This window comes from Cryphonectria parasitica, assembly GCF_011745365.1.
Source record: "Cryphonectria parasitica EP155 unplaced genomic scaffold M406scaffold_4, whole genome shotgun sequence".
Classification (NCBI taxonomy): domain Eukaryota; kingdom Fungi; phylum Ascomycota; class Sordariomycetes; order Diaporthales; family Cryphonectriaceae; genus Cryphonectria; species Cryphonectria parasitica.
In genome coordinates this window covers 263,793-290,750 of record NW_024468912.1, presented here as the reverse complement: position 1 = coordinate 290,750, position 26,958 = coordinate 263,793, and the positions used below count along the sequence as shown (strand labels likewise).

The following is a 26,958-nucleotide window of genomic DNA, read 5'->3' as shown; positions in this document are numbered from 1 at the left end:
ACGGGTCCGGTGCTGTAAAGTATTGCTAGTACAGCACCTGAAGCACCTACAGTACATAGTACCTAATACTGTGATACTGTAAGCACCCCTGCGCGCCCAGCCAAATCCAGTAGCACGTGAGTAGCTAAGCCAAGCCTGCCCCGACCACGGCCGCCCCCCCATAAAAAAATACTTCCAGGCGATTCCTTTCTTGCCGGCCGCAGCGCCCCGGCGATTATTTTTAGCGCATGATGACTTGAATGAATTGCCTTGCGACTGGAAATCACCTTATTTCATGACCACTGCACACCACTTCGCGAAGACTATATTTCCTCCAGAAACTGAACCAAACCAAACACACCCGGACAATCAATTTATGATAATGGCACCTTCAACATGTTGCAGCAAGATCTACTAGATACGCTCTTTCTAAATAGGAAGGCCCTGGCGGACGTTGGAGGAACGGCTACTGAGACGGGCCAGAACCAGACCGCGAATTCGACGACTACGACGACAACGAGCACCACCGCCACCCCACAGGCCATGATGAAGGACGCAGCAGGCGCTGGGGTCGCAGAAGGTGCTGAAAAGTGCCCTGTTGACCACACAAGCAGAGAAGCATGGTTGGCACAGGCAAAAGCAGCCCGAGAGGCACAAGCCCCATCCTCACAACAACACCAGGGCCAACCCTCACCCACACCACCGGAGCAAGCCTCTGCCTCCTCATCAGGCTGGGGCTGGCGGATCCCCTTCTTCAGCTCCCCTTCCTCCTCCTCCTCCTCCTCAGCAGACTCGAACGCCGCACGGCAACAGACGTTACCACAAAACCACCCTCCTCGTCACGACACAGGCCTCGGCACCGACCGTGTCATCTCCACGATTCCTCGCTCCACCTCGTCCGGTGCGACCACATCCGCCTGTCCTGTGAACAACGAGACGGAAACTGGCGCCGACCCCAAGACGGGCAACTGGGTCTATCCCTCTGAGAAGATGTTCTTCGACGCTATGAAGCGCAAGGGCCACGATACCCGCGCCGCAGACATGAAGGCCGTCGTCCCTATTCATAATGCTGTCAATGAGAGGGCTTGGGTCGAGATCAAGGAGTGGGAGAAGCCCTACGAGGCTGCCAGGTACGTTTTCCCCCAATTACTGATCGTCTCCTTGACCCAGAGGAGACAGTATGTGTAGCGAAAGAAGAGGAAAAGCAAGAAGACAAGAAAAAAGAAGAGACCGGTCATGCGCTGATAATCTCCTCGTGATAATAGCTGCCCCGGTGGCCCGAGGCTTTATTCCTTCACGGGCCTGTCCAGCAAGATGTCACCGAAGGCCAGGCTCAACACCCTCCTAGGCTATACCGCTCCCTTCGACAGGCACGACTGGATTATCGACCGCTGCGGCACCAAGGTCGAGTACGTAATTGACTTCTACGCCGGCAAGAATGACAAGGCCGGCAGGCCTAGCTTCTACCTCGATGTCAGGCCCAAACTCAACAGCTGGGAGGCCGTCAAGATGAGAGCGACAAGGGCCCTCGGCCTGGCATGAAGAAGATGTCGGCATGAGACACTGAGGTGAGGAAGAGCGCTGAATAAGAGACGGACAGACTATGACAAAAGGAATTGGACTACGAGAAGGTAGGAGTTTGCGCATAAGCTGAGATGGGGTGTGAGCATTCAATGTTCGATTTCTCAAGATTGAATACTGCAGGTCGCCGGAAAGAATGAGAGACAGAAAGACAAAAGAAAGAAAGGAGAGGGGGGGAAAAAAAGAAGAAGAAGAAAAAAAAAGAGAAAAGGGAAAGGAAAAGGAATAGCACTCTATATGTCGGAAGACAAGTGTGGAAGGTTTTCATTCCATTTGTTTGGTATCGAGAATCACAGCTCCTCATTATTCCACCGTGTACGATACCCATGACAGAGGGAAGACATCTCCCAGATCTTGTCCCAATCAAACTGTCAAGTCACTAATGCGCATTTGCTTGCCATGAGATGTCTGCCCTGTGATCCTCTTAATATCACCATGAGTTGATGATCCATTGCCATCATATCACGACTCCAACGCCCCCGCTGATCCCGCCCCGGATCATTGTCCGGACCTTTCTCTCCTAACGCCATAACTTGCTCCCGTAACGCCGGAGGTGAAAAACAAAATTGAAAAACCAAACAGTTCAACCATGCTGTCAATCCTTCTTTGCGTCCTGTTGAGGAGGTGGTCGTGGATGTAAAAGAGAGCCTGTGTCCTTTTCAATTGTCGGTGGTGGCACTGGGTGTGTTTGAGCGTGTCAGCACATCAAGAATCCCTTCATATAATGTAGATAGGGTAAGGGAAAACCGAACAAATTTCGAAGAGGAAGACCAGGAAACAAAGAAATAGGTCAGCGCTTGGACTCAGATTGGGGAAGCGCATCTGGCTTGGCCTTCTTAGATAACCAATCTCGAAGACCTCAAAGAGAGAAATGGGACAGAAAGCCAGAACGAGCTGAACAACAAAATAACTACATGCCCTTGCAGGTCTTGGCGTCGCCGACGCGCACGCGCACTGGGGTGCGCGTCTCCAGAGCCGTGTTCTCAATGTCCCAGCCCTTGGCCCTGAGGGCCTCAAAGACAGCCATCTTGGTGTCCCGGTCGACAATGCCAGACCCCACGCGGTGGTCGTCGGGGACCTCGTTCTCGTAGTGACCGGCCCCGCCCAGACCGTCCCTGAGGACAGCAGTGTCGAAGTGGTAGGCGTGGGCGACGGCGTCGAACCAGGCCATCAGCGGGTCGTTGACAGAGCGGCTGCCGGCCTTGACGGCGATGCGGATGGTGAAGCTCGGGCCCCACTGCCAGATGCCCATGTAGTAGTCGTCAGTGTCGAAGACGTAGCTGTGAGAGCCCCAGGACCGGAAGTTGACGACGTCGCCGTAACCGCCAAAGTCGGCGGTACCGTGATACTCGCCCGTGCGGGAGGACATGTTACCGCGGCTGTTGAACAGGATGGACTCGCGGCGGGCGACGTCGTCGGGGGTTAGGATGGTGCCGGTCTCGAGCCAGTCGCGGATGACGATGGTGGCGCGCTGGCGGTTGAGGGTGCGCATCTTGACGCTACGCACGCCGCAGTAGTTGGTCAAGAGGTGGATGCCGACCAGGACAACCATCCAGGACCAGACAGCGGCTTTGCCTTCGACCAACTTCACCAGCAGGGTCCCGGCCAGCATCCCCATAAGGCTGACGACGGTCTCCTGGCTGGCCTCCTTGGCGTTGAGCTCGGCGAGGTTGCCGGACCGGGCGAAGTGGGCGCTCAGCGTGGCCTTGGAGGCGTTGGCCGCGACACCGCACAGGGAGCGCAGCACCGAGGCAGACACCATGACCGACACCTTGGGCAGCAGGGGCAGGGCGGGGAGCAGGAGGTCGAGGAACTGACTGCAGTCGTTGAAAATATCAGCGAGGAAGCGGTAGTACTTGCACTCGGGCTCGATGGCCTGTCCCATGCGGTGGGCGAACAGGATGGTGGCTAGGCGGGAGAAGGTGTCCTGGATGATCTGCAGTAGGAGGGCGGTCGTTGGCGTCTGCGAAGAGTTGCCCACGCCCAGCCCCTCCAGGATGGCACGGTTGGCCAACAGGTTGGTGATGGAGGACGAGAAGGCCTGCAGAGAGTCGAACGTCTGGTAGGCCAGGTAGTCATTGGTGACAGTGTGAGGGAAGCCCGCAGGGAGAAATGCATACAGGATAGCCTTGGGCAGGGGGGTCTTGGTTTTCTCCTGCAGACTGGTGTCAATGACATTCCATCATGTTGATGATGATAAGAGCAGACAGCACAGAAAAGAGGGGAACATACTGCTTTCAGGCCACCCTTCTTCTCTGAGTTGGTGTATGTCACGAGGACATCACCAGACTCATCAATGTCATAGATGACACTCATCTTGACCCGACAGACTGAGAATAAAGTGGAGGAGGTCAGAGGGTTATCTCTTGTCTGTCCCTCGACGACGATGGGTACAGAGAAGGAGTTGTCCTCGTCGGGAGGCTTGCCAGACAGAGGTGAGGATATGTGACACACCCCAGCTGTGAGCACAAGGCAAGTAAAGGCCCAAAAGCGTCGTCGTCAAACAACCTCTCCAATGGCTAGGACTTGGGAGATGAGAAAGCGGGCGAGGCAAACGATAATCAGGGTTCCTGCATCATTTGGGTGATGTCACAGAAGAGAGAGTAAAGAGATGCAGGGATGGGCGGGGAAGACTGGGAAGATAAACAAACAAAGGTGCAAAGAGAGAGTGCAAGAGAGATGTCTGTGAGTGGTCGCTGTAAGTCACTGAAGCTTTCACAGTGTCAGACAAGACAAGTAGAGGAGGATGATGATGACCCGGTGTGACAGGTACCTGGGTACTTTCTTCTGTCTCTCTCTCGCTCTCTGTTGTTGACCTGTTCAGCTCAGGTGGGTTGGGGTTCTCCAGTGACGTTGCCCTTTAAGATGGGCACTGTTGTGCACTGAAGTGACGGTCATGCTACTAGCTGCTACTTGCAGTTAGTACCTCAGCACTGCTAGATCCTAGGCGTGCTGGGGAACCAGTTCCAAGACACCTGCCACATGCAGACTTTGTTCCAGGGGGCCCACCACTAGCCACAGAGCTCTGGTCCCTGAAGTTTTGGACCCTGAATATCACACATGCACTTTAAGACAACCTCTGCCACCACATTGAAATGCAAAGAGTGACCTTGTGGCGTTTCACATCTTTTTATTGTCTCTCTCTATAATAATCCTCTCTAATTAAGTACCTATATTCAAAAGATGAAACAAAGATTCAATTACCAGCTATGCTGTGCAGAAAGCTGGAGAAGGGATTGATCATGGTGCTTTACCATCTACAGCAACAATCTCCTAGGGCAGTATGATCTGGTCTGAGCATGGTCACCGCTTGACCAGCTCTCCATTCTCCGTGACCAGGTATTCGTCCGTCTTCTGAGGTCCCTCTCCGACGCCAGTCATGATGACCCTCGAGACGCCCGTCTTGAGCGTGTCCGCGACTGGTTCTTCAAGGACAATGTCCGTCGAGTGACCAGCGGCATTTGCCTTCCAGCCGCTCACCTCCGTTCCCAGCACCTTGTAGAATGACCCGACCACGGCAGCCTCGTCCTTCTCGAGGTAGTACACCACGCAGTTGGGACCTGCATCAAAGGTGTATGCTGCCACGGTCCGCCCGGCAGCCTCGTTGATCTTCTCGACCGCCCTGACAGCCGCCTTCGACACATCATTCATGTAAAAGATGGGCGGATATGTGTCGGCGCAGCTCGCGTGGAACGAGTTGGAGTCACGCATCGTCACCTCGGCAAACAGCGCAAAGTCCTTGTCCTTGATGGCCTTCTCCATCAGATCCATGTTCTTGGGCACTACTTCGGCAACGCGCTGCTTGAAGAGGCCCGAGGTGGCGACGGTCTGCTGCATGCCGCTGGTCGAGCTGACGCCCTTCTTGGCGGCCGAGACGACCAGTATCAGAGCGCGCATCTCTGGCCAGTGTGAGGCCTCGGCAACAAGATCGGCCAGAGAGTCAGAACCGTCCTCCAGAGAGCCCATCCTCCATGCCACATACCCGCCGAAGAGGCTGCGGCAGGCGGAGCCGGACCCCTGGCGGGCGATCAGGCTGAGCTCAGCTGGTGAATCGGGGAGCTCATACAGGTCGGCAACGGCGCGAACGAAGGCAGCAAAGCCGGCGGCAGAGGAAGCGAGACCGGCGGCGGTGGGGAAGTTGTTCTCGGAGACGAGACGGAGGGGCATGGCAGACAGTTTCGGCAGGGACGGGTCAGCTGCCTCGATCGCGGCGCGGCGGGAACGGAGGGCACGGAAGCATGCCTGGGTCCGTGCACCGGTCACATCAGAAGGCGAGCCGTTGAGGAGGAGGGAGTCTTCGCCAGCGGGGTAAGAAGCGCTGCAGGAGGCGGTGGTCAGGGTGCGGAGGTCGGACTGCGACAGGGTGACGGAGAGGGAGGAGTTGGTTGGCAGGTTAAGCTTGGCATCACGCTTGCCCCAGTACCTAAATTGGGTGTTGAGACATAACATTAGTAAAGCATGGCGGGAAAAGGAGGAAGGGGAGGATGAGGACGGAGAGGCCAGGGCGGTGAAGCTCAAGGGCGACGCTTACTTGACAACAGCAATGTTGACTGGAGCAGTGGTGCTCGCGCGATACACTTTGTTCTCTGCCATGTTGTCCAGCCGCGAAGGGAAAGAAAATGTTGGGGAGAAGCACAGAGGGATCTGTGTGGAGGGAGAGTGAGACGTGGGCAGGGTGAGGCACGATCGTCTGGAAGCATAGGCCTGAAAATGGAGGAGCGAGAAGATGTTCAAATGAGGCATGGCGGGGTCGACCTGAGATTAGCGGGACTCCCTGTCACGCTAGTGATAGTGACAAGCACATGGCCTTAGGACTTGGAATGATTAGGCTAGCGGATGTCTACTGAGACTGTCATGCTTCTTTTCTTTCAAATATTTCTCTCCCCATTTCTACCTCTCGATCAAAAATCATTAACAAACCGGATTAACCTAATTTCCTACTATTTTTTGACCACTATTAGAGAAAAGAAAAAGATAAAAAAAAAAAAGAAAAAGAACACTATAGCCTATAGTGGACTTATACTTTCTATATTTTAAAGCTGACGCAATCTCCGATCAGTTCTGACGAGTTGTGAGCGGATATTCAGAGGTCGTGCGGCGGGGAACGTAATGCTTCTTTCCTCGAAAGAACAAGCCAAAGGTCAACACACATGCAATCTTCATTATCAGTGGTCGATCGTCCGAATCGTCAACTTCTGGTGCCTGAAGCAGCTCGGTGCCGTCCTGCGACAGGTACAGGCTGGTGTCGTTAGGCAGATACCGAACTGGGCTCCAGATGTTCCAGATGATGGAGTTGATGAGCATGAGAGTCGCCTCGAAGATGTAGAAGAACCATTCATGCCGCAGCACTGGCGTGAGAGCCTCGAGCGCGGCTAGATTGTTGATCTGTACCACCGAGTTGCCTACATGCTCTACCAAGCGGTAGATGCAGCGGATCGTGATCAACAAAGTGCTTGTGTAAAGCACCCTCAGAGGTGTTGAGATGGTGGCGTGTGCGTCCGCTTTTCTGCACCGCCGTTGGAACCAGGCCGTCAGCACCACAAATGAGACGCAGATGCAAAGCTGCAACGAGAGTGCCAGCAGCGTGAGGACTCTGCCTAGGCTTTGCTCAGTGCTATGCACATTGGCAGCAAGTGCCACACCCAACGAATTGACGGTCTCGACCACTATCATCAGCAGGCTGAAAACCGTTCGTGCTGTACCGGCGGGCACGGGGGCGAAAGAAGGGGCGTAGCTGAACATGCGGCCAAGGACATGATAGTTGGCGAGCTCGAGTAGTGGCCTGCATGGCGACTGATGTTAGCAGGTAGGGTTCTTGCCTGGTCCGGACTAATCTCTCTAGTACAGGACACTTACGGAGCCACATATATGAAGACTTGGCTGAGGATGTATAGGATCAAGGTAGTTGCTGTACCGGTATAGAGGTAATTATAGGCTCCCCATTCTCGCAGGGCGTACCCGAGCGCAAACATCAGAGCACAGAGTGGGTGCAGTCCCATAAGCCTGAAGGCTTTGTGGTGACTATCCAGAGCTGTGAGTAAATCCTCCTTTTTCAATTCTTTTCTTTGAGGAAAATGAAGCATCATAGAGAGTATACCACGTACTAGCACTGCCAAAGGTGACCAGCTCCAGAGCAAGCATAGGCAATAGTAAAGAAGATAGGTGCTCCTTTGTTGGGAGCATAAACATAGAGGCTCCACAAGACTACAGCAGAATTCGTTAGTTTCATCTGGCGCCGCGAACTGTCAGTGTTGCTGTATCATGACTTACTTGGCTGTCCATTCTCCATCTTAAAATCGGCAATCCAAGAAGTGCTTGACAGAAATGAATCTATAGTAAGCGGCAGGACAAAGGAATATCCGTAACGACCTGTGGACGGCAGAGGGCTCGTGAAGGGGAGTTGGACAGGAAGTTGAGAGTCATAGTGTCTCTTATGTTTTCGATGAGAATAAATGGGCGAAGCATTTGGTATCTTAAATAGGACAGACAGATGCTGGCTGTCAAAGAAGGATTTTCCGTCATTGGCATACCGTGAGCTCGTAATTGACTTAACGAAACCGCATATACTTTCGATATCGCCAGCCTTAAAGCAGTTCTACAAATCATAACGCTTAACCCGAATAGGAGAAAAAAGTTGCCAAGACTTTGTCCCCCTGGTCGTAGAGGATGACCGCTTGACTGCTTTAAGATAAAATCATGGCGGCGATGCAGTGGGTCTTTTGACTCGTTGATGCGCTGCCGGTCGTGCCGTTCAACGTCCACAGCCAGAGCTGACAAGATCCTTTACTAGGCTGATCATCCCATTGGCCTCTGGGCTTGTATCTGCAGATCGCTGGGCAAGCGTATGCTACTGATCCTTTAATTTGTTCTCAGGGCCCTCTATAATGTTGGAGTTTAGGTGCCACTCCCACCGTCAAAGCCCCACTCCCCTGGCATCCTTCACTACCACTATAATTATTTCCATTGATTTTTTCCTTCCCTAATCCTATATTTTCGTGATAAACAGCTCTCTTGACTCATATCTGGTGACCAATCACTCGGCCTTGTCCCACTGATGTCTCATACCCCATTTCTCTGCTTGAGACTTCTAGAGAGACCTGCCGCCATCGTACCAATATGATCTCACATCAGATCGTTGGCCCTCTGCAAACAACGTCGGTAGTCGAAAGTGCCCGGCAGCGCCACTGCTGGGAGTGCGTACGACGCCGCTTGGTCTGTGACTTCAAGCGTCCCGCATGCACACGGTGCTCCGCATCTGGTCTCGACTGTCCAGGCTACGGTGGTGTCAAGCCTCTAAGATTACGCTGGCTCGACCCTGGGAAAGTCAAGTCCAAGACTAGGAAGCGGAACAGGCCTCCACCCCCCCAAAAAGAACATCTGGGGAATAAAGAGGAGTGTGCACGGTCAGACGTCGGCGGGGAGTTGGTTTCCCTTGCTGCTGAGCCTGGGGTTTCTCCTTTCCATATCAGGCTTGAGCATGATGCACTGGTTGAGGCTGCTGAATACTGCAAGTTTCTGGACCACAGGGCACGGTTGAGGTCCAGTCGAGCTAACACACAAAGTTAATACTTGCATATATCACAGCCTCGCGCCGGTACAGGAACTTGGCCCATGTCCTCAGCTCTACCGCCTCTCGCCACAACTAATTCAGCTGGGGATCTCTCATCCAGATCATTTACGGATGTCCTTGGTGTGTATGGTCCTCACACACCGTATCAACCAAGTCCAGGATCGTAGTCAACGGTCTACTTTGCTTGGGGAGTATCATCGGTATCGGGGATTGATCCTTCGTTCCTTGGTCCAAGACACCAATCTCGAGAACAAATGGGGCGGTGATATGCTTCTCACCGGCATTGTATCATTTCTAATTGCCGATGTGAGTCAACTGTTTATTGTATTTGGCAACGCGACGGCGGTGGTCATACTGAAATACGTTTGAATATAGGTCCAACAAGGTGTACCCTCGAACTGGCGATGCCATCTTGACGCGATCTACACACTGGTTGTGCTGCGTGGCGGAGTGGTTTCCCTGGCCAGATTAAAGAACCTAGAGCAGCTACTTCGTTGCTTTGTCTAGTACGTGGTGCTTTGATAAGATTAGGCAGGCCAGCGATCTTTAGTAACTAATCAATGCATTCTATTCTAGTCTTTCCGTCATTGGAAACACGACGTGCCCAGCGTCCGACTTAAATATGACCATCCCGACCATGGAAGAGGTCGACTTTATACTGGCAAAGAGCAGCAGCAACATGATCCCTTTCCAATTGCTGCCACCTTCTTTGCTTGTCGAGATTGCCAATATCAACCGCCTCCGCGCGCAGGCCACGACCTGTGTTGGCAGTCAGACTCTCCCACAGGAGGCGGTCGAGATACTAGATCGGATCAGGAGTTTCTCTCCAAGCCAATGGGCACGGCTCAAGCCAGCGTCACAGGAGTACTGGGCCCTTGCAGGAGATGTATACCGGTCTGCTGTGTTGCTGTACGGCATTTCCTCGTTACGCAGCGTGGCAATTCTCCACCAATCCCCCTCCTTGGATGCCCTTTGGGCCACCCAGACGCAGTCCCTGCAGCAACTCCTCGACAAGGCATTATCATCAGCATGTATCAAGGACAATATGCTCTGGCCACTGACGGTACTTGGGGCTGGGAGCACTGGCTGTGGCCCAGCGATGCGCAGTTTCGTTGCGACAAAGCTGGACAACATGAGCCAATCTGTTGGCTCATTCGCGCCGCTGCTGGCCAAGAATGTTCTCGAGAGGTTCTGGCGCTCGGACGATACATCTTGGGATGCTTGCTTTCCTAGACCCTATATCTTTGCGACAATCTTTTCTCTGGATCTCAAGCAAATCTTTTTGCAACCTGAGATCCCCTGCATAGAGACGGGAACAGACTGGTAGCAGGCCGTCCAGGCGGCGAGCTTATGCTGCTAGTCATGTCGAGGAAATTGTCTGCAAATTTACAACAAGCCCCATCTCAATAAATACCTCGATGCTGTGTGACAAGCGAGCCTGACGGCTCTGACAGACAGTGTCTTGATATTAAGCAGAAATAATCGTCCCCAGGTCTCTAGGCTGCAAAGGACCAGCTCCTCTTTCCACATTCAATGTAATCCTTCCAAGGCTTTCATACGTCCAATGGAGGAGTCCTATCCCGCCTTCGAGATGACAGCCACCTCCTGTGGTTGTGACCCTCAAGTCCAGCTCATCCGCGCCGTTCGCCTTCCTGTAGTGAAGCCAGGGGACGTAAATAATGGCATCGCCATCGGTACATGACTCAACCTGCAGCTCAAACCTGCTTGTCTTGAGATCAAATGACATGTTCAAGACTGTGCCCTTGAGAGACTGAACAAATGGACGACACCAAGCAGCCGGGGCTCGGAAGCCGGACAGATATTGATGATCGGGGAAAGATCCAGTCTCGCTGCAGTAAATGGAGAGGTCCTCCCCATTCCAGTGATCCCCCCACTCGTGGTTGTTGGTTGCACTGTAGTCCCAAAGCGTATAGTTGAGGAGATGCTCATCGCAGCCGCTGAGAATTGCGTCTAGAGCTGCGACATGACTGGTGTGGTCCCCATCTGTGTATGCCTTGCTATCATCCAGGTTGAACGGGATGCCAGTCTCTCCTATCAGAACTGGCACGAGTCTTTCCTGGCTTGTTGAGGGAACATTTGTCCCTCTCGGTATAATGTCCTTTCCCATCGCACCAAGCTGGTCAGAGATGACTTGGCGCACGTTCGTGGGCCCAACCTTGAATGCTTTCAGCTTGGTAGTGATGTCCTGTTGACCTCGAAGCAGCCTGAGCACGTCGACGTTCCAGTGTTTGTGCCAGTGCCCTTTCATAATAGTTAGACCATCATAGAAATGAGGACTGTAGCCCAACAGGCTGAAGTCAGTGCTGGGCGACATCAAGGCAGCAGGCGGCATCTCGAAGGCAGGGGGCTGAAAGAATATGATGGATCTCTGGGAGTGCTTGCGGATGGTCGAGACCCAGTGATCAAAGAAAGCTTTCCACGAGGTCGATTTCCAATCAGAGGCGTCTTTGGAGCAGTCGGGCGCAGTTCCTTGAGCTTCCGTATTTGGACCATGATCCTGTCTCACGAAATAATCACGCTGCTTCAGCTCTCCTGTCTTCAGATCCCACACATTGTGTAGAGCCCAGACACATGTCCCCATAGGCCAGCTCTCTGATCTGTTCCATCCCCACCTAGCGTCTTCTTTCTCCAACCAGCATCCACGACCTGGTCGGACGGTGGTGCTGCCCTCCTTATGGGGACCAGTCTTTCCCAGTCTGTATACATCCACAGTCTGGTCCATCCCCATCCCCAACCTCATTGCTTGGATCGGGGTAGGTGCAGTACCCATCATTGCACTTGCTTCCCTTTCGTTCTTCTCGAGATCCTGCCATTCAAGGAGGCCAGACTCCGGTTCGTTCATGCTGTCGAATGCGTAGGCAAGATCACCCAGAGCTGCCACCAGACGCCCATATGCGGCGAAGTAATGATCTTGTAAGTAGTCCTGGATATTGACGCCATCAATTATGCACTTGGGCGCGAGATTCCTCCCTGCCCAGAACAGAGCGAACAATGTCGACGGCGCGAGGCGGTTATGGTTACTCGTCCACATCATGGGCGGCATCGACTTGGGATCTTTTTCTTTTCCCCTTCCTCCAGAATCACTGGGATCCCCATCCCTGGGCCACTCTGCGTAGCGGATAGAGGCATGTGTGTCTGCGAAGTGGTCTGGATTGAGGCCGCATGCATGAAGCGTCCACAGCGGTGCTCCACTGCCACCAGTGAAGCGAGACCAGAGATCCTGGTGAGGGTTGATAATCACCCTAAACCCATAGTCGTTGCAGAGCTGTACAAATGACTTGATGTACGTGATGTACTCATCATCATAGACTCCTGGACCTCCATGCTCGAGGGCCTCCCAGACAACGGGAACACGAAGCGCGTTGAACCCGAGCGAGCGGAGTCGGGCCAAGTGAGCTGGTGTGTCTTGCAGACCGAACGGGACATTGACATATGAGACCCGTGAACAACTCTGGGGGTCCGTACTGAGCGAGGAGAGAAGATGGGTTGGTTGACCTGCTGGGATTTTGGCATCTGCGAGGTTGACGCCTCGGAGGAACAGCGTACGACCCGCAGTGTCTTGAAAATGTGCGGGCATAATCTCAGTGCGCCGCTGAGGAAGCACTCAACAAAGCAGGGAGAGTCTTTTATTTTTTTTTTCTGGGTGGAAACCATATCCCAGCGGTTGCTTCATTCAGGAGAAACCTTCGTGGACTGCCTTGTAAAGTCTCGTCGCTCAAGGCTGGCAGGCTTGAGATTGTCCCCATAGTGACGTCAAAGAGGCACCCGCTAAGTACAAAAAATCATTCTCTTTGGGGGTTAATGCACTCCTCCCTACTTAGACTCTCGTGTGACATTCCCACAACACATGAACTGCCTCACAAACTCGCTGTTTGAAGCACGGCCAATTCAATAGGGCAGAATGGAGATGAAACTGCAAGTTGGAAGATGATGCATGGAAAAATTTAGAATGTCTGATCTACTCTTGATCTTTTTCAAAAAGATCTCTATGTCTTCTCTCAAACACTCTAATCTAGGGTATATCGTCACGTTCGTCGCGTTTTGCGATTTGTACTTTGTGATCGAGCCTGACTGGCAGGCCAGTTCGATTGCAAAAAACACAAACTTCAGGGGTATCATCATTTTCTTCATGCCATCATGGCATTCTGGTTGTCCACCGCCGCCATCTCCGACTCCTTCTCGCTGTCACGGCCCTCACGCTCGCTGTGACCACGCTTGCCCTTTCTGTTGCTAGCCTCATCGTCGGAGCTCGAGAAGCCATACTCCCGAGCCATGGCGTGCACCTCAGCATCGGTGAGCTTGGGCATCTTCTGGGCAGCATGCACGTAGCTGATCTTCTCATCATGACCCTTTGCGAAAATGAGATCAATCTCCTCGAGGGATCGGCCCGAGGTCTCGGGGTACAGGAAGTATAGGATGGGAAGGAAAATGGCATTCAGGACAGCGAAGAAGCTGTAGTAGAGTCGAGTGTCAGCAACGGGGGGGGGTTTTTTTTTTGTCTTTTAAAAGAGGAAAACCTGCAGAGCTTTAAGGTCTGAGCGCAAGAGTACTTACAGATAGGTGCCCCATCCAATGCTGCCGACGAGCACAGGCGTGATCATGACGATGAAGAAGTTCCACAGCCAGTTCTGGGTGGTGGAGAGGGCGTTGGCACGAGCGCGCGTCTTCAAAGGGTTGATCTCAGCGGGATACAGCCAAGGCAGCGGGAGCCAGGTTGCACCAAAGAAAGCGATGTAAGTAAACAGGCCCACTCCGGCACCCTTGGCAGTATTGGTAGAGCCAGGGATGAGGCAAGCGAAGACGAGGATCATGGAAAGGCACTGCCCAATGGTTCCAATGAAGAAGAGGTTCCGGCGCCCGACTCTCTCAACGACCATGAAGGAGGTCATGGCGAAGATGGCGTAGACGATCATGTTCACGCCGCCAAGCAGTAAAGCTAGGTTGTCCGAGGTGCCAATAGACGTCTTGAAGAGAATGGGGAAATAGTAGATGACAGCATTGCAGCCAGACAGCTGTTGCATGCACTGACTGCCAGCACCCAGCAGCATCCGGCGCAGATGCTGCGTCTTGCCGTTGGTGAAAATCTCCCGCATGGGTACATTGCCGCCGTCTTGCCCTGAAGCACGAATCGCGTCGAGGATGAAGTTCATCTGGCCCTGAACATCATCATGATCGCGAGTCTTGTCGTGTAGCGCTGCTAAAACCGTCACGGCTTCGTCGGTTGCGCCGTGAGCAAGCAACCAGCGGGGAGACTCGGGAAGCCGGAGCATCATGACAAGAATGATGATGGCGAAGACACACTGGAAGGCGATAGGGAACCGCCAGGAGAATGCGGCTGGGCCATAGGTGCATCCGTAATCAATCCAGTAGGCCAACATGGAGCCGACGGCGACGTTGCCGCCTTCGATGCAGATCAGCTTGCCGCGGTTGTGAGCGGGGCAACATTCGGCTTGGTATGTTGGCACAGTAGACGTGTTGATACCGTTGCCAATGCCAGTAATGCATCGACCAATAATGAACTGGGCTGTGGCACCGCTGTTGGGGGGAGCGCTAGAGATCTGGATAATGACGCCAATGATCATGATAGAAGCTCCGAGGAAGATGGATTTGCGCCGACCAAGTTTGTCTCCGAAGGTGAGAATGAATAAGGCGCCGAGAAAGCAGCCCACTGCATAGATGGCAGTTACAAAACCTTGCCAGGTGTCGTTACCGTTAACCTCGGGGAAGTCGGCCATGAACGCGGTGGAAGAAATGATGCCAGCCATCACACCTTGCTGCATTCTCTGTCAGCAGCTGCGTCGTTGACGAAGTAACGTGTACATAATATGTGACAAAAAGCAAGGGAGGGAGGGAGAAGAACACTCACGTCGAAACCAAAAAGCAGAAAGTCGCAGGTGGCCAAGGCTGTGATGTACTTCTGAAGCGTGTGTCCAGATTTGCTCCAGTAGGTAGGGACACCATGGTGGTTATCCTTGTGCCCCGTGGAGGGGGCATGTTTCCTTATCGTCTGAACAACCATAGTGCCTGGTCTGTGTTGGTGTTTTTTTTCTTCTCACAACTAGGCACAACCTCTTTAAGAACAAAAGCAGAGGGGAAAAGGAGAGGACAAGGTGAAATAATCTAGAGAAAACCCCAGAGTCGGGGTGAAGGAGTCTCAATCGTGGAGGTGGTCCTTTAAATACTTACATACCTACATACACACATAGGAGACGAGTACTTTGGCATTCCTAAGAAATGGCATCATATCGTCGCAACCCCAGAGAGTGGGTCGCTATCGGGTAGACGAAAAGAGAAGAAATTTCAACCAGGACGTCATTTTGGTCCACTATCGCGGAGTAGGAGTGTGGTGTCGTGGAGAGAAGACTGGAGTTCTCGCTGGGGCAAACGCGGAGTGATAAGATGAGGTGGGATGCTAGGCTTGCAAAGAAGTTGTTGACCGCTAGGGTCCTGAACCAGTTCAAAAAGGGAACAAAGGGCAATGGGTCCATTGCCACCGTAAGAAGAAACATTTTTAAACACGGCTTTGCACGGCCGGGGCAACACTTTGCTGGAGTTAGTTTATCACACTGGCGCCCACAGGGGAACTGTGTGCAGCACGGCCGCCAGACATCCGGACGGTGCCCGTCTGCGGACCCGGGTGGGTTCAGAATTGCGGACCGGGTGGGTCAGGAACGCAGATCATCCCGACGTCGAGCATGAGCGAGGTATGCGACAACTGAAGGCCTGCCGGTTTTGTGCTCGGTCCGATTACTTGAGGATGCGCTGTTTTACACCATCTTTTTTTATTGATGTGCATAGTAGCTGATCTAAATGCTGATGGAAGACGGCTTAGTAGTGATTATGCCGAAGGGTCTCAAATGAGATCTGAATAATACAGGAGAGAGGCAAGGAAGGGAAAAGAGGAGGGGTGGGAATGGGGACTGCCAGCGCCTAGCCTAACCAAGCAGGCTCAACAAGATGTTGGAACTGACAGGAAACCGACAAAGGATCATCTCCAACAACCCTTACAATAGGTGCAAAATACAACCATAGCAGCAATGACGATGATTTGCCATGTTGCGATTGCAGAATCTAGACGTGACGAGCGGCACATGAGTCAAGAGATACTTGGCTGATCTCACTCCAGGCTCAGAATTTCATGTCCACAGTAAAATGAGTGCAGCCGCTTACGTCGACGCAACTCTGACTCTTGAACATTTAAAAATTTGAACGCCGTCCCGGGACATGTGCCATAACCAGTTTGAGAGACGGGATAAGGGGCGGGAACTAGAGCTGCACTCAATTTAGACTTTTTTCTTCCCTTCACTTTCTCTCTCGCTTTTTCATTTCTTCTTCTTTCTGCCTTTGCATTATGCCGAGATAAATAAGTACATGGGCAATGATTGATAGGGCAGGACAATCTTCGTGGAAATGCTCGGTGGGTGTTCCCTGTACCGTTGCGTTGTACTGCATGCATGTGCTGCATCAGGTGTACATTCATGCTTATGTACAGACAGTGGTGTGTGTGAGACGGACAACCAGTAAAGGGCCTCCCCAAGAGGCTGAAAAAGACTTGACTGACGTTCCAGGGTCCTGGAGCCGCAATTGCGTCACAGGTCGCCTTGGCCTGCGTAGGCCAGGGTTAAATGTGTGCCACTGAACCCACTGTAACCCGCTCTTCACTGCAGAGGCTCCACCCATCCTGGCTTCCTGCGATCCACTCTCTACCACAGTATTTCCAAACTCCTCGAGCACACTTTGCCAGACGATTCCTCTGTGCCTTCTTGTCTTCTACCCGCTCAAAGCGTCCATGTGGCCTTGCTGCCTGCGTGATCTTCTGCAGGACCACTTTTTTCGCAGTTCATCCTCCTTGGGCCTTTCTACCGATCCTTTCGAGCGAGGATCCTCCTGAAAGAGAAACTCCTCCAGAAATCCGGACCGGTGCCAACGTCTTGTGTTTTTTCTAAACTTTTATTTTGTAGATCAGGACGGTGAAAGAAAAATGCAGAGCATAGCAGAACAAGAATTATCAGCTCACGCTTCCACTATCACAGTACAAACCAGTCTTCCGCCCCAGTGACTCTGTAACGATAGTCCAGTCATTCTCATAGGACTATGGTATAGATTAGTACAATACAACTTGGAAGTTCAGGCATGAACGTTTCCCAGATGTCCTCGTGACATGATTATCATCGGCATTATCTCGGCATGCAGAAACTGTTCCGAGGACGCTCCTTTTCTTGTGTAGTATAGTACGGCGACGTGCTGAGCACTGATAGCTACTTTCAAAGGCACAAATCACTCCAACTTCGTCCTTTCTTTTTGTTGTTGGAAAGAAATGTAGCCATTGCAAGGTACACTCATCCTCTTTCTGGGGGAAGAGCACAATACACAGTACTCGGCTGGTCGGTCAGTCTCTCGGAGCATTCTTGTCTCGGATGAACTCCTTAAAATCCCTGAACGTTGAACCTGTCATCCACTGATCAGTGCTCTTAGCTGACTGTGGAGATGGCTTGTGCTTTGGGCGTCTCTTCACCCAATTGCCCTGACCGCACAGCATAGGTCGGGATTTTACGGCAGGCAATCAAGCCCGCTGAGCAACTGGACTGTGCTGTTGGTGGGCACATGCATCTCGCAGGATCTCTGGAACCTGGGGATACGAGAGGAGAAAGCATGGGTCGGAAGAGGGTCTGCTTGGCTGTGTGGCCTGTTCCAATACCTTTGTTGCTAGGATTTTACCAGCAGCCGTCTGGAGTCACAGATTACGATTCTCAAGGATAGTTCGAGCGGCAATGTAGATCCACGCTTGATTACATGGGAATATGACTTTGTGACTACTTTCTCTTCACTCTGCTTGACTTACAACTTCCTGCCGCGTAGGAGGACTCGAGACGCGAACTAGATGACCCGCGGTGACCTGACCGCAACGGGATTCAGATCACGAGCGGCCCTAGCACAAAGATCGGCGTCTTTTCCGTGGAGGGAGTATCTAGTTTTGTGGGGTGTAATCAACTGAGTTGCCATGTTACTATGGAGAATTTCAGAGCCGACGTGGAGTGATAGCCAGGTTATGAGAGATCACATCAGTAATTGCTACTTCTCGCAGTTCATCCGGCTTATTGAAACCCTAAACTACATAAACTCCACTTTACATATGATTAGCACTGGTGTACGACTGTAATCGAACTAGACCGTGATTCAAGAACTCCGATTCCATTTCCCACGTCTACTCGCTTTCGCGAATGCCTTGCTGCTCGTTTGCGTTGCCATGATAGTCCTCTTTATAGGGCTGTAATGTAATCAAATCCATTCCCAGAGGCTATGCAACTTGATCTGGCAGGGGGAAAACAACAACAGTTTCAGGAAGACGTCTCTGAAATCTTCAATGACGTCGGACCAGTGGCCCCACAGATTTCAGGTTGAACAATCTTTCAGCTGAGAAGCTGACCCAATCATTCGCTACACGTACTTACCCTTGGTTCCGACATTTTCTGAGCTGCAAAGAGAAATGAATATATCACAGGATATTAGAATCTCGAGGAACTTCTCTTGCTTCTTCACCTGGCCCATCAATGTAGCCGGATTGGGTGAGCGCGTAATACAATATATCCATTGCCCTAGGGAACAGCATCGAGCACAAAGCTCCTAATCCGGACTCCAATGTAACAGGCTCTTTCCCCCCTAGTTTGTTGTATCGTCCCATGGGCTGATGTTCTTGGGGGAAGCCACTTGATATCTCCTAATGGAATGTTGAGAAACTTGAGCTGGGGTACTCCATATAGACCAACCCCAATGCAACATTCGAGCGCATGTCGCAAAATAAACAAAGTTGCACAGTTATTATCTAGCTCTTGCCCCGTGTCAATGATATGAAACAGAAAAGCTGTAAAGACAAGGCTTTGATACTTCTCGCAAAAGTAGGCGGCTTCGTTGACTGGAAACATGTACTGTCAGTCCTGTTTCTCATGAAGGTCGGCGCGAACTTGATGTACCCTGAGAGTTCCCATTTGTTGCCAAGCTGATTTTGATCAGACAGACATACCATACAGACTCATCGCCTTTCTGAAGGAAGTGTGGTTGGAGCCTGGGCGAGAAAACGCCTTTCAGCCTGATTTGAGGTTGCTTTGACTCTGTTTCCTTTTACTTTTTGGGTAGGAAGTCCACTTGCAGTCTATTGTGACCTTGTGATTCCCTCTGAGCAACTGCTCCATATGCTCCGCAACATGACAAGGGCCTACTACTTCCCTTCGATATAAGCTTAGTGTTAGTACCCTTGGGAAGCGTCAGTAAAGTGTAGCGGACAAAGTTGAGATCTCTTTCTCAGCCTTCTTGTACACTTACATACCGCGTATATCGGTTAGGAAGATAAACATTATGCAGTAGCCGTCGTGTCAAATTTACTTAGTAGTTATGCATGAGTTTCGTTGATTCGAGAAGTCATGCCTTTCTGGGTTAGTCGCATTCTAGAGGCATCTTCTTAGGTTGAGACTTTCTGAAGCATATGTCAGATTTAAAAGGACATGATCGATGAGGAACCATACCGGCTCGAACTAGCTATTTAAACTAGAGACGGGATAGTTAGTTCTTCATCCGTCGGTTCCTGGGCATTTCCTCGAGCGACGGAAACGGAGGGGCGTCATTTGAGGTTGTTTTGCGAACCAAGAGCGATTACCCCTTCCTCCTCCTATTTCTCTTTCTTTTTTACTTTATTCTATTATTCTTATGATGATCTCGTCCAAACTCTTGAAAACATCTGGCTCGGTGTGGGGTTTCTCAGATGAGCTGATATAATTATCAGTGTCAACAACTTGTACAGTCGATCCATTTCGTGGCCGTGTCACTCAAGTTGACAAACATCATTTAATCTCGACCAACTTCAGGTTATCGCGCAGAACAGTGCTTCCCCTGCATTTGGGATAAGTGGAGAGCTTGTGCATGGTCGTTGTCATAATGGAGTGGACGCGGTTGCCGCTCGTCCTCGCACGTTAGAAAAAGGGTATCATTTGCGTCCACTGGCATGCCAAATAATCATTTGAGATTGAAGCCTTCTAATGTCTCAAATCTATAGAGAAACTCGAATCATGGACTCAAGCATGATAGAACCAACCTATAGACTAAATGATATATAGACGTATCCTTTCTCCCCTGGCCGGCGAGTGCGTCCCTTAGGCAGCCCTGGACTGTTTGCGGTAGATGGCGTGAGGGTATTGCATAATCTTTTCAACGCAGCGTCATACGTATTCACATTGTGCTTGTTTTTCGTATTAGCTTCTTTTATGCCAAATATGAGACCAGAGGTGAAGGCATGCTTTGAAGATGTATGACCTACCCAAAGCAATAATGTTTTCAGGTGCTCTGGGAACCATAACCTTGTGCGCCACACCGTAGCTGCCGACCCTTCATTCTCTGAGCATCTATGAATGAGAGCGGCTGCTTCACTGAAAAGTTTAGGTCGACCGCAACAAGGACATAGGGGCGAAACTTTTCTGGACAGTAGATGATCCACACCCAATGCCTGTCTACTCGACAACTACGATAAGTAATAGCGTTTGAACGCTGATTTTGTGGCCAATTATCTGACAAACGAGTAGGCATTGGCCATCCCTCTTCTCTCTCATAGATATATATGATATAGATTGTGAGAATTGATTCATCAGGTAGAAAATTCGAAGAAATTGCCTTTTCAATCATCTTGATCGCTCAAGCGTATAGAGACAAGGCGCAAGAGAACAGGGAGGAGAAGAGGAATGATATAATGACTGTAATGAGTACATCTTTTTGCGAATCATCCATCAAAGAAAGATTACCAGCTAGTGCCAGATTGAATCTATGCTGTAGTGGCGTGGCAAGATTTTGAACAGATTGCGTGCCATGGAGTTGCTACGCTTCCTTTTCGCAATATGGCCCCACTCTTTTACCACATGTCCCATACCAACTGACCACCAGCAAAGTCTTGCCCACAGGCGTGGACGTTGCAGCTACCAACACCTTCGGCGCCATCATAGCCAGCCCTCACAACGACCGGCTCGAGCGACGGCGTTCACGTCAAGGCTGTACGTAGCGTGCGACTAAAATGGAATGCTAACCCTCAGAGAGTACCAACGATATGATTACAAGCATAGTGTATAGTCTCATGATTCAACATGCTGACCGCCCCTGGCTAGGGAAGTACCTCGGGCGGTGAATCAAGCACGGGATGTGAAGGCGTCAACTCTGTAGGCGAGGCACTATTACGGCCAGATTTGTCCGCAGTAATCCCCTGGGGAGGCGGAACAGCGCTGAAGTGGATTCGCGGCCAGCGGCATCACCCATTACCCCAGAATTACCCCAAAATTACCCCAGAGAAACATCCTCAAACTTGCCTAGTACGTAATGGGATTCGGGAGCCAGATCTTGTGGCAGCTGAGGTGTACTACCGAGAACCATCTAGAGGCCTCAAGAACGAATAAAGACGACTCGTAAACTGGCAAGCTCGGGACAAACGATGCAACGTGCGTCCTTTTACGTAAAGTTTCCTGGTCACGCTCTCCATCACGATCTTGCGGAATTTGACACCCTTTGACGAAAGTATTCACGTGATGCATGGCCATGTTCAAACAGTTCAAGCGAGAAGAGAGTCGTGGGCATACCGACATATAAAATGAGCCACCTTCCACCCTTTGTCTCTGTTTCTTTTCTGACCATGCTCCACCCAGAGTCTTTCCTTCTAAACACCAGAAGTCTTTTCCGACTGTTGCTATGACGGTTAACAATACTACCGCTTCGATCACCGTCCGGGGAAGGTTCTTCTGCAAAGATGGTGCGAGGGTACGAACAAAGGCAATCCAACACAATATGACGGTCCATACTAATAGAAACTTCTCGTCTTTAGTTCCTCATCAAGGGAGTCGTGTACCGCCTTCATAGTCGGACCGCTCGCGATGCACTTGTTGAAGATAGGCTGGGCGACCTCGAGCGAGATGTCTCACTGTTCAAGGAGTTAGGCCTCAATGTGCTCTTCGTTGGTACATATCGTCACCCTTTTCTTTCTTGTCTGGATTGACAAGTCAATAGCTAATACGATGGTCAGATTTCGTTGACAGTACTCAAGACCATGGCAAGGCCATGAAGCTTCTTGCAGAAGCCGGCATCTATGTTGTCGTTGTGAGTTCTGAAGGGCAGCCCTAGCGCAGGCGCCACCATATTAACCTTTGAACAGGGCCTGCCTACCGCAGCAAGCACAACAGATAGTGCTGGAACCACAACAACGTTCCGCCCATACAGCCAGCAATTGCTTGAGGACTGCTTTGCAACCGTGGACTGCATGTCACAGTACTCAAACACACTGGGACTCATCGTTGCAAACGGGGCCCTGAGTACTATCTATTCCACGGCAGCTGCTCCAATGATCAAGACAGTGATACGGGACATCAAGAAGTACATGTCTACTGCCGCGAAGACCTTGGACCAACGCCAGCTACCGAGTAAGTACCTCAGCAGCCAGCTCAGAGCTAGACCTCGTCCAGAAGGTTCCCCACTGCGCTGGACTATCATTCACTTACTCCTACATAGCCTTCGTGATCCCATGCTAATGCCAATAACTTTCAGTCGGTTATAGCGCCTCGAATGGCAGGCTAATACTCAAGACCACCTTCGACTATTTCACGGCCGGCGAACAGGAGGAGACAGTTGATTTCTTTTGTGTAAGCAGGCCACCATATGAAACCATTGTGTCTCATCCAACTTGATCTTGGCAAAATGTTAATGTTTGGCCAGTATGCGAACTTCAACTGGTGCGGCGAGTCCACCATGCAATTGGCCGGCTATGATGCGGAAGTAAGTGTTTTTCTTGCTTCCTAACCAGTAATCTTGCACAGGGGCTAAAAAAGGTGAATTAGCTGAAGACGTTCAACAACTCGAAAATCCCGATCTTCTTCTCCCAGTACGGCTGCAATCTTGGTGCATGTGGGAAGCGAATCTTTCAGGAAACTTCGGCAATCTACTCGTCTGCGATGACCGCCGTCTTTTCGGGAGGAATAGCATACGAGTTCTACGACTCGCTGGACAACCGCTCAGGCCATTGGGGCTATGGTCTGGTGAAGGAGGAAGTGACAGCGGCCGGGAGAGGTCTGACAAAGTTGCCGGACTTTGAGAGCCTGAAGGCCAGGCTTGAGGGTCTTGAGACCGCATCACAGCAGACCCAGAACTCGCCGGATCTGGCGAGAGTACGGTCTGAGCCAGACAGAACGCCGCAGGATATCCCGCCAATCTCCAGTCACTGGAGGGCCGGCCATGCTCTTCCATATAGTCTTGCAGACTGGAGTGGCATTCGGAATAAACTTGATCAGAAGGCGTGGTTGGAGGTCAGGATCGAGGACATCGATGAGATGGACATCGGTTCACGGGCAAAAGCGATTCGAGCATAAGTGAGGAAAAATTGGCGAGGAAAAGATAATCAACATGGAAGTATATTGGGTTCAGTTTGACCACGGGCAGTAGTCTACATCTATCATGGATTCTAGCATATCTTGGAGTCCTCAAAATTCTGAATGACTTAACGACATATTCGATGTAACTATAATAGACGGTGTATTGAAGGCGTATGTGCTTTCACTATTTGCGGATTTAAGCCACTACCAACCCTTAGAATGCAACTCAAAGAGAAGGCAATAAATTACGTGTGATATTTTCATTACTCTGGTACTATGGAGCTCAGGTGCAGGCCACTATTGGTGCACAACTTTTATGATGCCTTGGTTTTTCCTACACTAGGATGACACAGTAGCAGTTCAACAGATGTAGGAGCTAAGATTCGCCAAATGAAGACTTTATGAATATTGTGCATTCATCTGTAACCTGGTCTGAACAAACAGCTCATTCCATCATCTGCTCTTCTTTGACATGCCTCTTGAAGCCGACCAACTGTACCATTTCCGTCCAAAAACCAATCGGAGGGCTGATGAAACTGGCTTCGTAGGCTGCGACAATTGGCCTCTCCCAGACAATATCTGCATCCTCAGGCTTGACCCTCTTTGTCCTATGAATGAGCTTCCACCCGAAAAATAAGATTGGCGCGAGTATGACCATGGTGTAGTACGTGAAGAAAGTTGAGACGTCCCACGGGGTGAAGCTGGAATAGCCGTAGAAGATGACGACCAGCGTCTCGGCAATCAACGCAATCCAGGCGCTGTACGGCTGGAATCTTCCGCAGTAGGGGAACCCTGTCCGATCGACGTTCTGCACGACGCAGGCTCGGTAGAAAAACAGGTAGGTGACGGACATGATGATATAGTTGATGATGCCCCCGGCGGTGATGAGATTGATGAGCCACGTGAGGACCGTGTTCGAGCTGCTCGACAGCTGGAGAAACGAGAGGAAGGGGAAGCACATAACGATGGCGAAGGCATAGATCGGCACACCGTTCCTCGTCGTCTTGCGGAGGAATCTGGGGGCACGACCCTCCAGGGCAAGGCCGTAGAGACTGCGCGTCGCCGCGTACGTATAGGTATTGCCGGCGGAAAAGATGCTGGTTAGCATGAGGGCATTGGTGACGTCCGGCAAGACCCCGATGCCAAGATTTTTCCTGTATCACGGGAGGAATTAGCTATGCGGCTGAACTGAAGGGTTGATTCGGCTGATACGAATCATCACGGTCGCATATCAGTCATCCATGAAACATTATGGAGACCTGAATGAGACGTAGCCTTCCGAGAAACAACGTACATGGCAATGACATAAGGCGAGGCAGCAGCAGTACCGCTTCCACCGAGTTTGCCCTCCTCGATCCCAACGAGGGTTGGATCATTGTATGGAATCACAATGCCGACACAAAGGGCACCCAGAATGAAGAAGATGCCAAAGCGCCAATAGACTGTCTTGAAAGCGGTCCTGACATATACAGAAGGGCGCTTGGCCTCGGCCGCTGCCATTGCGATGTACTCCGGGCCGACGACGGTGAAGGATGCAGACCACAGGGCAGCGAGGAAGCCCTCGAACCGGCCCAGGCTACCTGTTGAGTGGTGTTCGGCGAAAGCGCCTGGATTGCTCCAATAGCGAAAGCCATACGCATCGTGTTGAGGATTGCCGCCACACATGGTCACCAGAGTGAACGAGAACAGCATGAAGATGAGAATGACCTTGCCGCCGGAGAGCCAGAATTCTGCCTCTCCATAGGCCCTTACAGCCAGGCCATTCAGAAGACTAAGGTTCACAAGCAGAATTTAGTCAAGATTCCCAGATCGAACAAAGAGGAAGGGGAAGGAGTCCGGCAAAGGGAGGGGTTGTCGGGAGAGGAAGATGACGACAACAACAGTAGTAACAACAGGGAACCGGGCCACGCCTGCAAATTGTGTCACCCGCAATCAACAGTTCAACCAAAGAGGGTGGATCTCACGCATAGAGGACAATACACGCTGCACAGATGGCTCCTGCGGGAATGTTGCCGCTCCAGTAACGCAAGACCTCATTCAGGGCAGTGATCTCGAAAGGGATCAGCAGTGCTTCGTAGAGGAAGAAATTCCAGCCGGCCGTGAATCCGAGAGCATCGTCACACCACTTTCCGGCCATTCGGATGAAGCCGCCAGAGACGGGGTGAAGGGTGCCCATCTCTGCCATGCAATTGTTCACGAGACCGAGGACGCAGCTGTAGATTAGGTAAGCCAGAAACAGGCTGCCTGGGCCACCTGCGTAGAGCCCATTTCCGATGCTGACAAAGAGGGCAGTGCCAATTGATCCGCCAATGGCCAGAAGCTGAATCTGCCGGTTGGCGAGGCGGCGCTGTAGGCCATCAGCATTCTCGGTGATTGCTCCAGTGGTCACATCGTCAGCACGTATGGCCTCGACATCGCTGTCGCCATACTTGGGTTTCTCGTTGAGGTCGCTCATGGTGGCGGCGACATGGACCCACAATATCGTTTGGCGGAAGAGAGTGCAGTCGGGTTCAGGAACATCTATTGTCTTGGTCGCGCGAGGATCGACCGAAGGGGGGAAAGATGGTAGAATCGAAGCCGATTCGGAAAAAGAAGATGGGAGAAAAGGTAAGAGATGGGCAAAGAAAAAGAAAAGGCGCACGAGACCATGGGATTTTGGCTGAGCTTGGGAATGCAACGGTACACAAACACAATATACAGCAGCTCCGCTTTCGTCAATCTTTGTACCTGTTCAGCGTGTGGCATGCATGGACCTGGTTAGTGTCGATAAGACGATCAGCATGTCGAGTGTGCTGATTCGCTTATACACACCGGGCTGTGCCCCCCGGCTGGTCGGCTGGCAGCATGTTGCTTGGCAGTGGAGGGCACCTGGGCATTGCTGGCTGGCTGGGCTACGCTGGGCACGCTGGGCAAGCAGTGAAGGGTTGCCGCTCCTTGTCCCGCTAGCCATATATTACCTGGTGGCAAGCCCTGCCGCTGCTGTTGGTCATTCTTAATCCTCCATGAAGATTTCGTGCGGGGGAATCCTCCTGATGGGGTATGAATCTACTTTCTCAACCTATGGACTAGAAGTGCTGAGAAGTGTTGTCCTCCAACGAGAGAGTGTAATTATCGACTTGACTGGGACCTTTGGCATGCAACTGTGGGCTTCCATGAGCCTTCCCGACTTACAGCTGTGTTGCGCATCGGCGCCGTACGTCGATAGAGAGAGAAAGAAAGAAAGAGAGAGAGCCCCGCAGTGATGCACGCCAAGTGCACTGATGGTACCTGGACGATCCTTCGGTCGATTACTTTTCCGTTACCCCCCCCACCGAACCGTGTAAGAACCACGCCATGTGTAATAGGGTATCACTACATAGTATGTAATTGAAATCGCTTTGGACACATGTTTCTGCTAATATCTGTCAAGGATAAGGCAAG

General features: G+C 51.5%; 9 protein-coding genes across 9 annotated transcripts; 3 read left to right on the top strand and 6 right to left on the bottom strand.

Annotated features, from left to right (window-relative positions):
* The first annotated feature begins 325 nt into the window (after positions 1-325).
* M406DRAFT_355874 (cytochrome c and c1 heme-lyase) lies at positions 326-1,737 on the top strand. Its single transcript, XM_040923286.1, has 2 exons — positions 326-1,109; positions 1,245-1,737. The coding sequence occupies exons 1-2, from the start codon at positions 376-378 to the stop codon at positions 1,519-1,521; spliced, it is 1,011 nt and encodes a 336-aa protein (XP_040776289.1). The 5' UTR covers positions 326-375; the 3' UTR covers positions 1,522-1,737.
* Positions 1,738-2,470: 733 nt separating this feature from the next.
* Positions 2,471-3,876, bottom strand: M406DRAFT_329242 (DUF647-domain-containing protein; the record flags this gene model as incomplete). Its single annotated transcript, XM_040920408.1, has 2 exons — positions 2,471-3,715; positions 3,793-3,876. 2 exons carry the CDS (start codon positions 3,874-3,876, stop codon positions 2,471-2,473), a joined length of 1,329 nt encoding a protein of 442 aa, XP_040776288.1.
* A 987-nt stretch (positions 3,877-4,863) lies between these two features.
* On the bottom strand, positions 4,864-6,153 carry M406DRAFT_257100 (Diphosphomevalonate decarboxylase; the record flags this gene model as incomplete). The annotated part of the gene is made up of 2 exons (XM_040917152.1): positions 4,864-5,983; positions 6,092-6,153. The coding sequence occupies 2 exons, from the start codon at positions 6,151-6,153 to the stop codon at positions 4,864-4,866; spliced, it is 1,182 nt and encodes a 393-aa protein (XP_040776287.1).
* A 462-nt stretch (positions 6,154-6,615) lies between these two features.
* M406DRAFT_257698 (uncharacterized protein) lies at positions 6,616-7,789 on the bottom strand (the record flags this gene model as incomplete). Its single annotated transcript, XM_040917185.1, has 4 exons — positions 6,616-6,921; positions 7,027-7,342; positions 7,417-7,581; positions 7,665-7,789. 4 exons carry the CDS (start codon positions 7,787-7,789, stop codon positions 6,616-6,618), a joined length of 912 nt encoding a protein of 303 aa, XP_040776286.1.
* Positions 7,790-8,676: 887 nt separating this feature from the next.
* On the top strand, positions 8,677-10,558 carry M406DRAFT_289531 (putative C6 finger domain protein; the record flags this gene model as incomplete). The annotated part of the gene is given in 4 exon segments (XM_040918857.1): positions 8,677-8,888; positions 9,298-9,493; positions 9,506-9,636; positions 9,707-10,558. 4 exon segments carry the CDS (start codon positions 8,677-8,679, stop codon positions 10,455-10,457), a joined length of 1,290 nt encoding a protein of 429 aa, XP_040776285.1. The 3' UTR covers positions 10,458-10,558.
* Positions 10,559-10,946: 388 nt separating this feature from the next.
* M406DRAFT_12174 (family 5 glycoside hydrolase) lies at positions 10,947-12,740 on the bottom strand (the record flags this gene model as incomplete). The annotated part of the gene is made up of 1 exon (XM_040915374.1): positions 10,947-12,740. A coding segment is annotated over one exon (1,794 nt), but the record flags the coding sequence as incomplete, so codon positions are not given.
* Positions 12,741-13,083: 343 nt separating this feature from the next.
* Positions 13,084-15,252, bottom strand: M406DRAFT_350945 (general substrate transporter). The gene is made up of 3 exons (XM_040922587.1): positions 15,018-15,252; positions 13,706-14,925; positions 13,084-13,603 (listed from the first exon to the last, which is right to left on the bottom strand). Exons 1-3 carry the CDS (start codon positions 15,168-15,170, stop codon positions 13,279-13,281), a joined length of 1,698 nt encoding a protein of 565 aa, XP_040776283.1. The 5' UTR covers positions 15,171-15,252; the 3' UTR covers positions 13,084-13,278.
* A 6,674-nt stretch (positions 15,253-21,926) lies between these two features.
* M406DRAFT_67777 (family 72 glycoside hydrolase) lies at positions 21,927-23,535 on the top strand (the record flags this gene model as incomplete). The annotated part of the gene is made up of 7 exons (XM_040925096.1): positions 21,927-21,929; positions 22,002-22,134; positions 22,200-22,273; positions 22,329-22,593; positions 22,718-22,812; positions 22,886-22,945; positions 23,008-23,535. 7 exons carry the CDS (start codon positions 21,927-21,929, stop codon positions 23,533-23,535), a joined length of 1,158 nt encoding a protein of 385 aa, XP_040776282.1.
* A 239-nt stretch (positions 23,536-23,774) lies between these two features.
* Positions 23,775-26,184, bottom strand: M406DRAFT_350943 (uncharacterized protein). The gene is made up of 3 exons (XM_040922586.1): positions 25,503-26,184; positions 24,833-25,309; positions 23,775-24,692 (listed from the first exon to the last, which is right to left on the bottom strand). The coding sequence occupies exons 1-3, from the start codon at positions 25,991-25,993 to the stop codon at positions 23,984-23,986; spliced, it is 1,677 nt and encodes a 558-aa protein (XP_040776281.1). The 5' UTR covers positions 25,994-26,184; the 3' UTR covers positions 23,775-23,983.
* Positions 26,185-26,958: the final 774 nt, after the last annotated feature.

Excerpts from the sequence above, each read along its gene's own strand:
- M406DRAFT_350943 (XM_040922586.1), bottom strand. The coding sequence starts at position 25,993 with ATGAGCGACCTCAACGAGAAACCCAAGTATGGCGACAGCGATGTCGAG. Across the intron at positions 25,310-25,502 it reads GCGTGTATTGTCCTCTATGC|TCTTCTGAATGGCCTGGCTG; the intron begins GTGAGATCCACC and ends TGTGAACCTTAG. Across the intron at positions 24,693-24,832 it reads TCGCCTTATGTCATTGCCAT|GAAAAATCTTGGCATCGGGG; the intron begins GTACGTTGTTTC and ends CCCGTGATACAG.
- M406DRAFT_350945 (XM_040922587.1), bottom strand. The coding sequence starts at position 15,170 with ATGGTTGTTCAGACGATAAGGAAACATGCCCCCTCCACGGGGCACAAG. Across the intron at positions 14,926-15,017 it reads TTCTGCTTTTTGGTTTCGAC|CAAGGTGTGATGGCTGGCAT; the intron begins GTGAGTGTTCTT and ends CAGAGAATGCAG. Across the intron at positions 13,604-13,705 it reads ATTGGATGGGGCACCTATCT|CTTCTTCGCTGTCCTGAATG; the intron begins GTAAGTACTCTT and ends ACTCTACTACAG.
- M406DRAFT_355874 (XM_040923286.1), top strand. The coding sequence starts at position 376 with ATGTTGCAGCAAGATCTACTAGATACGCTCTTTCTAAATAGGAAGGCC. Across the intron at positions 1,110-1,244 it reads AAGCCCTACGAGGCTGCCAG|CTGCCCCGGTGGCCCGAGGC; the intron begins GTACGTTTTCCC and ends TCGTGATAATAG.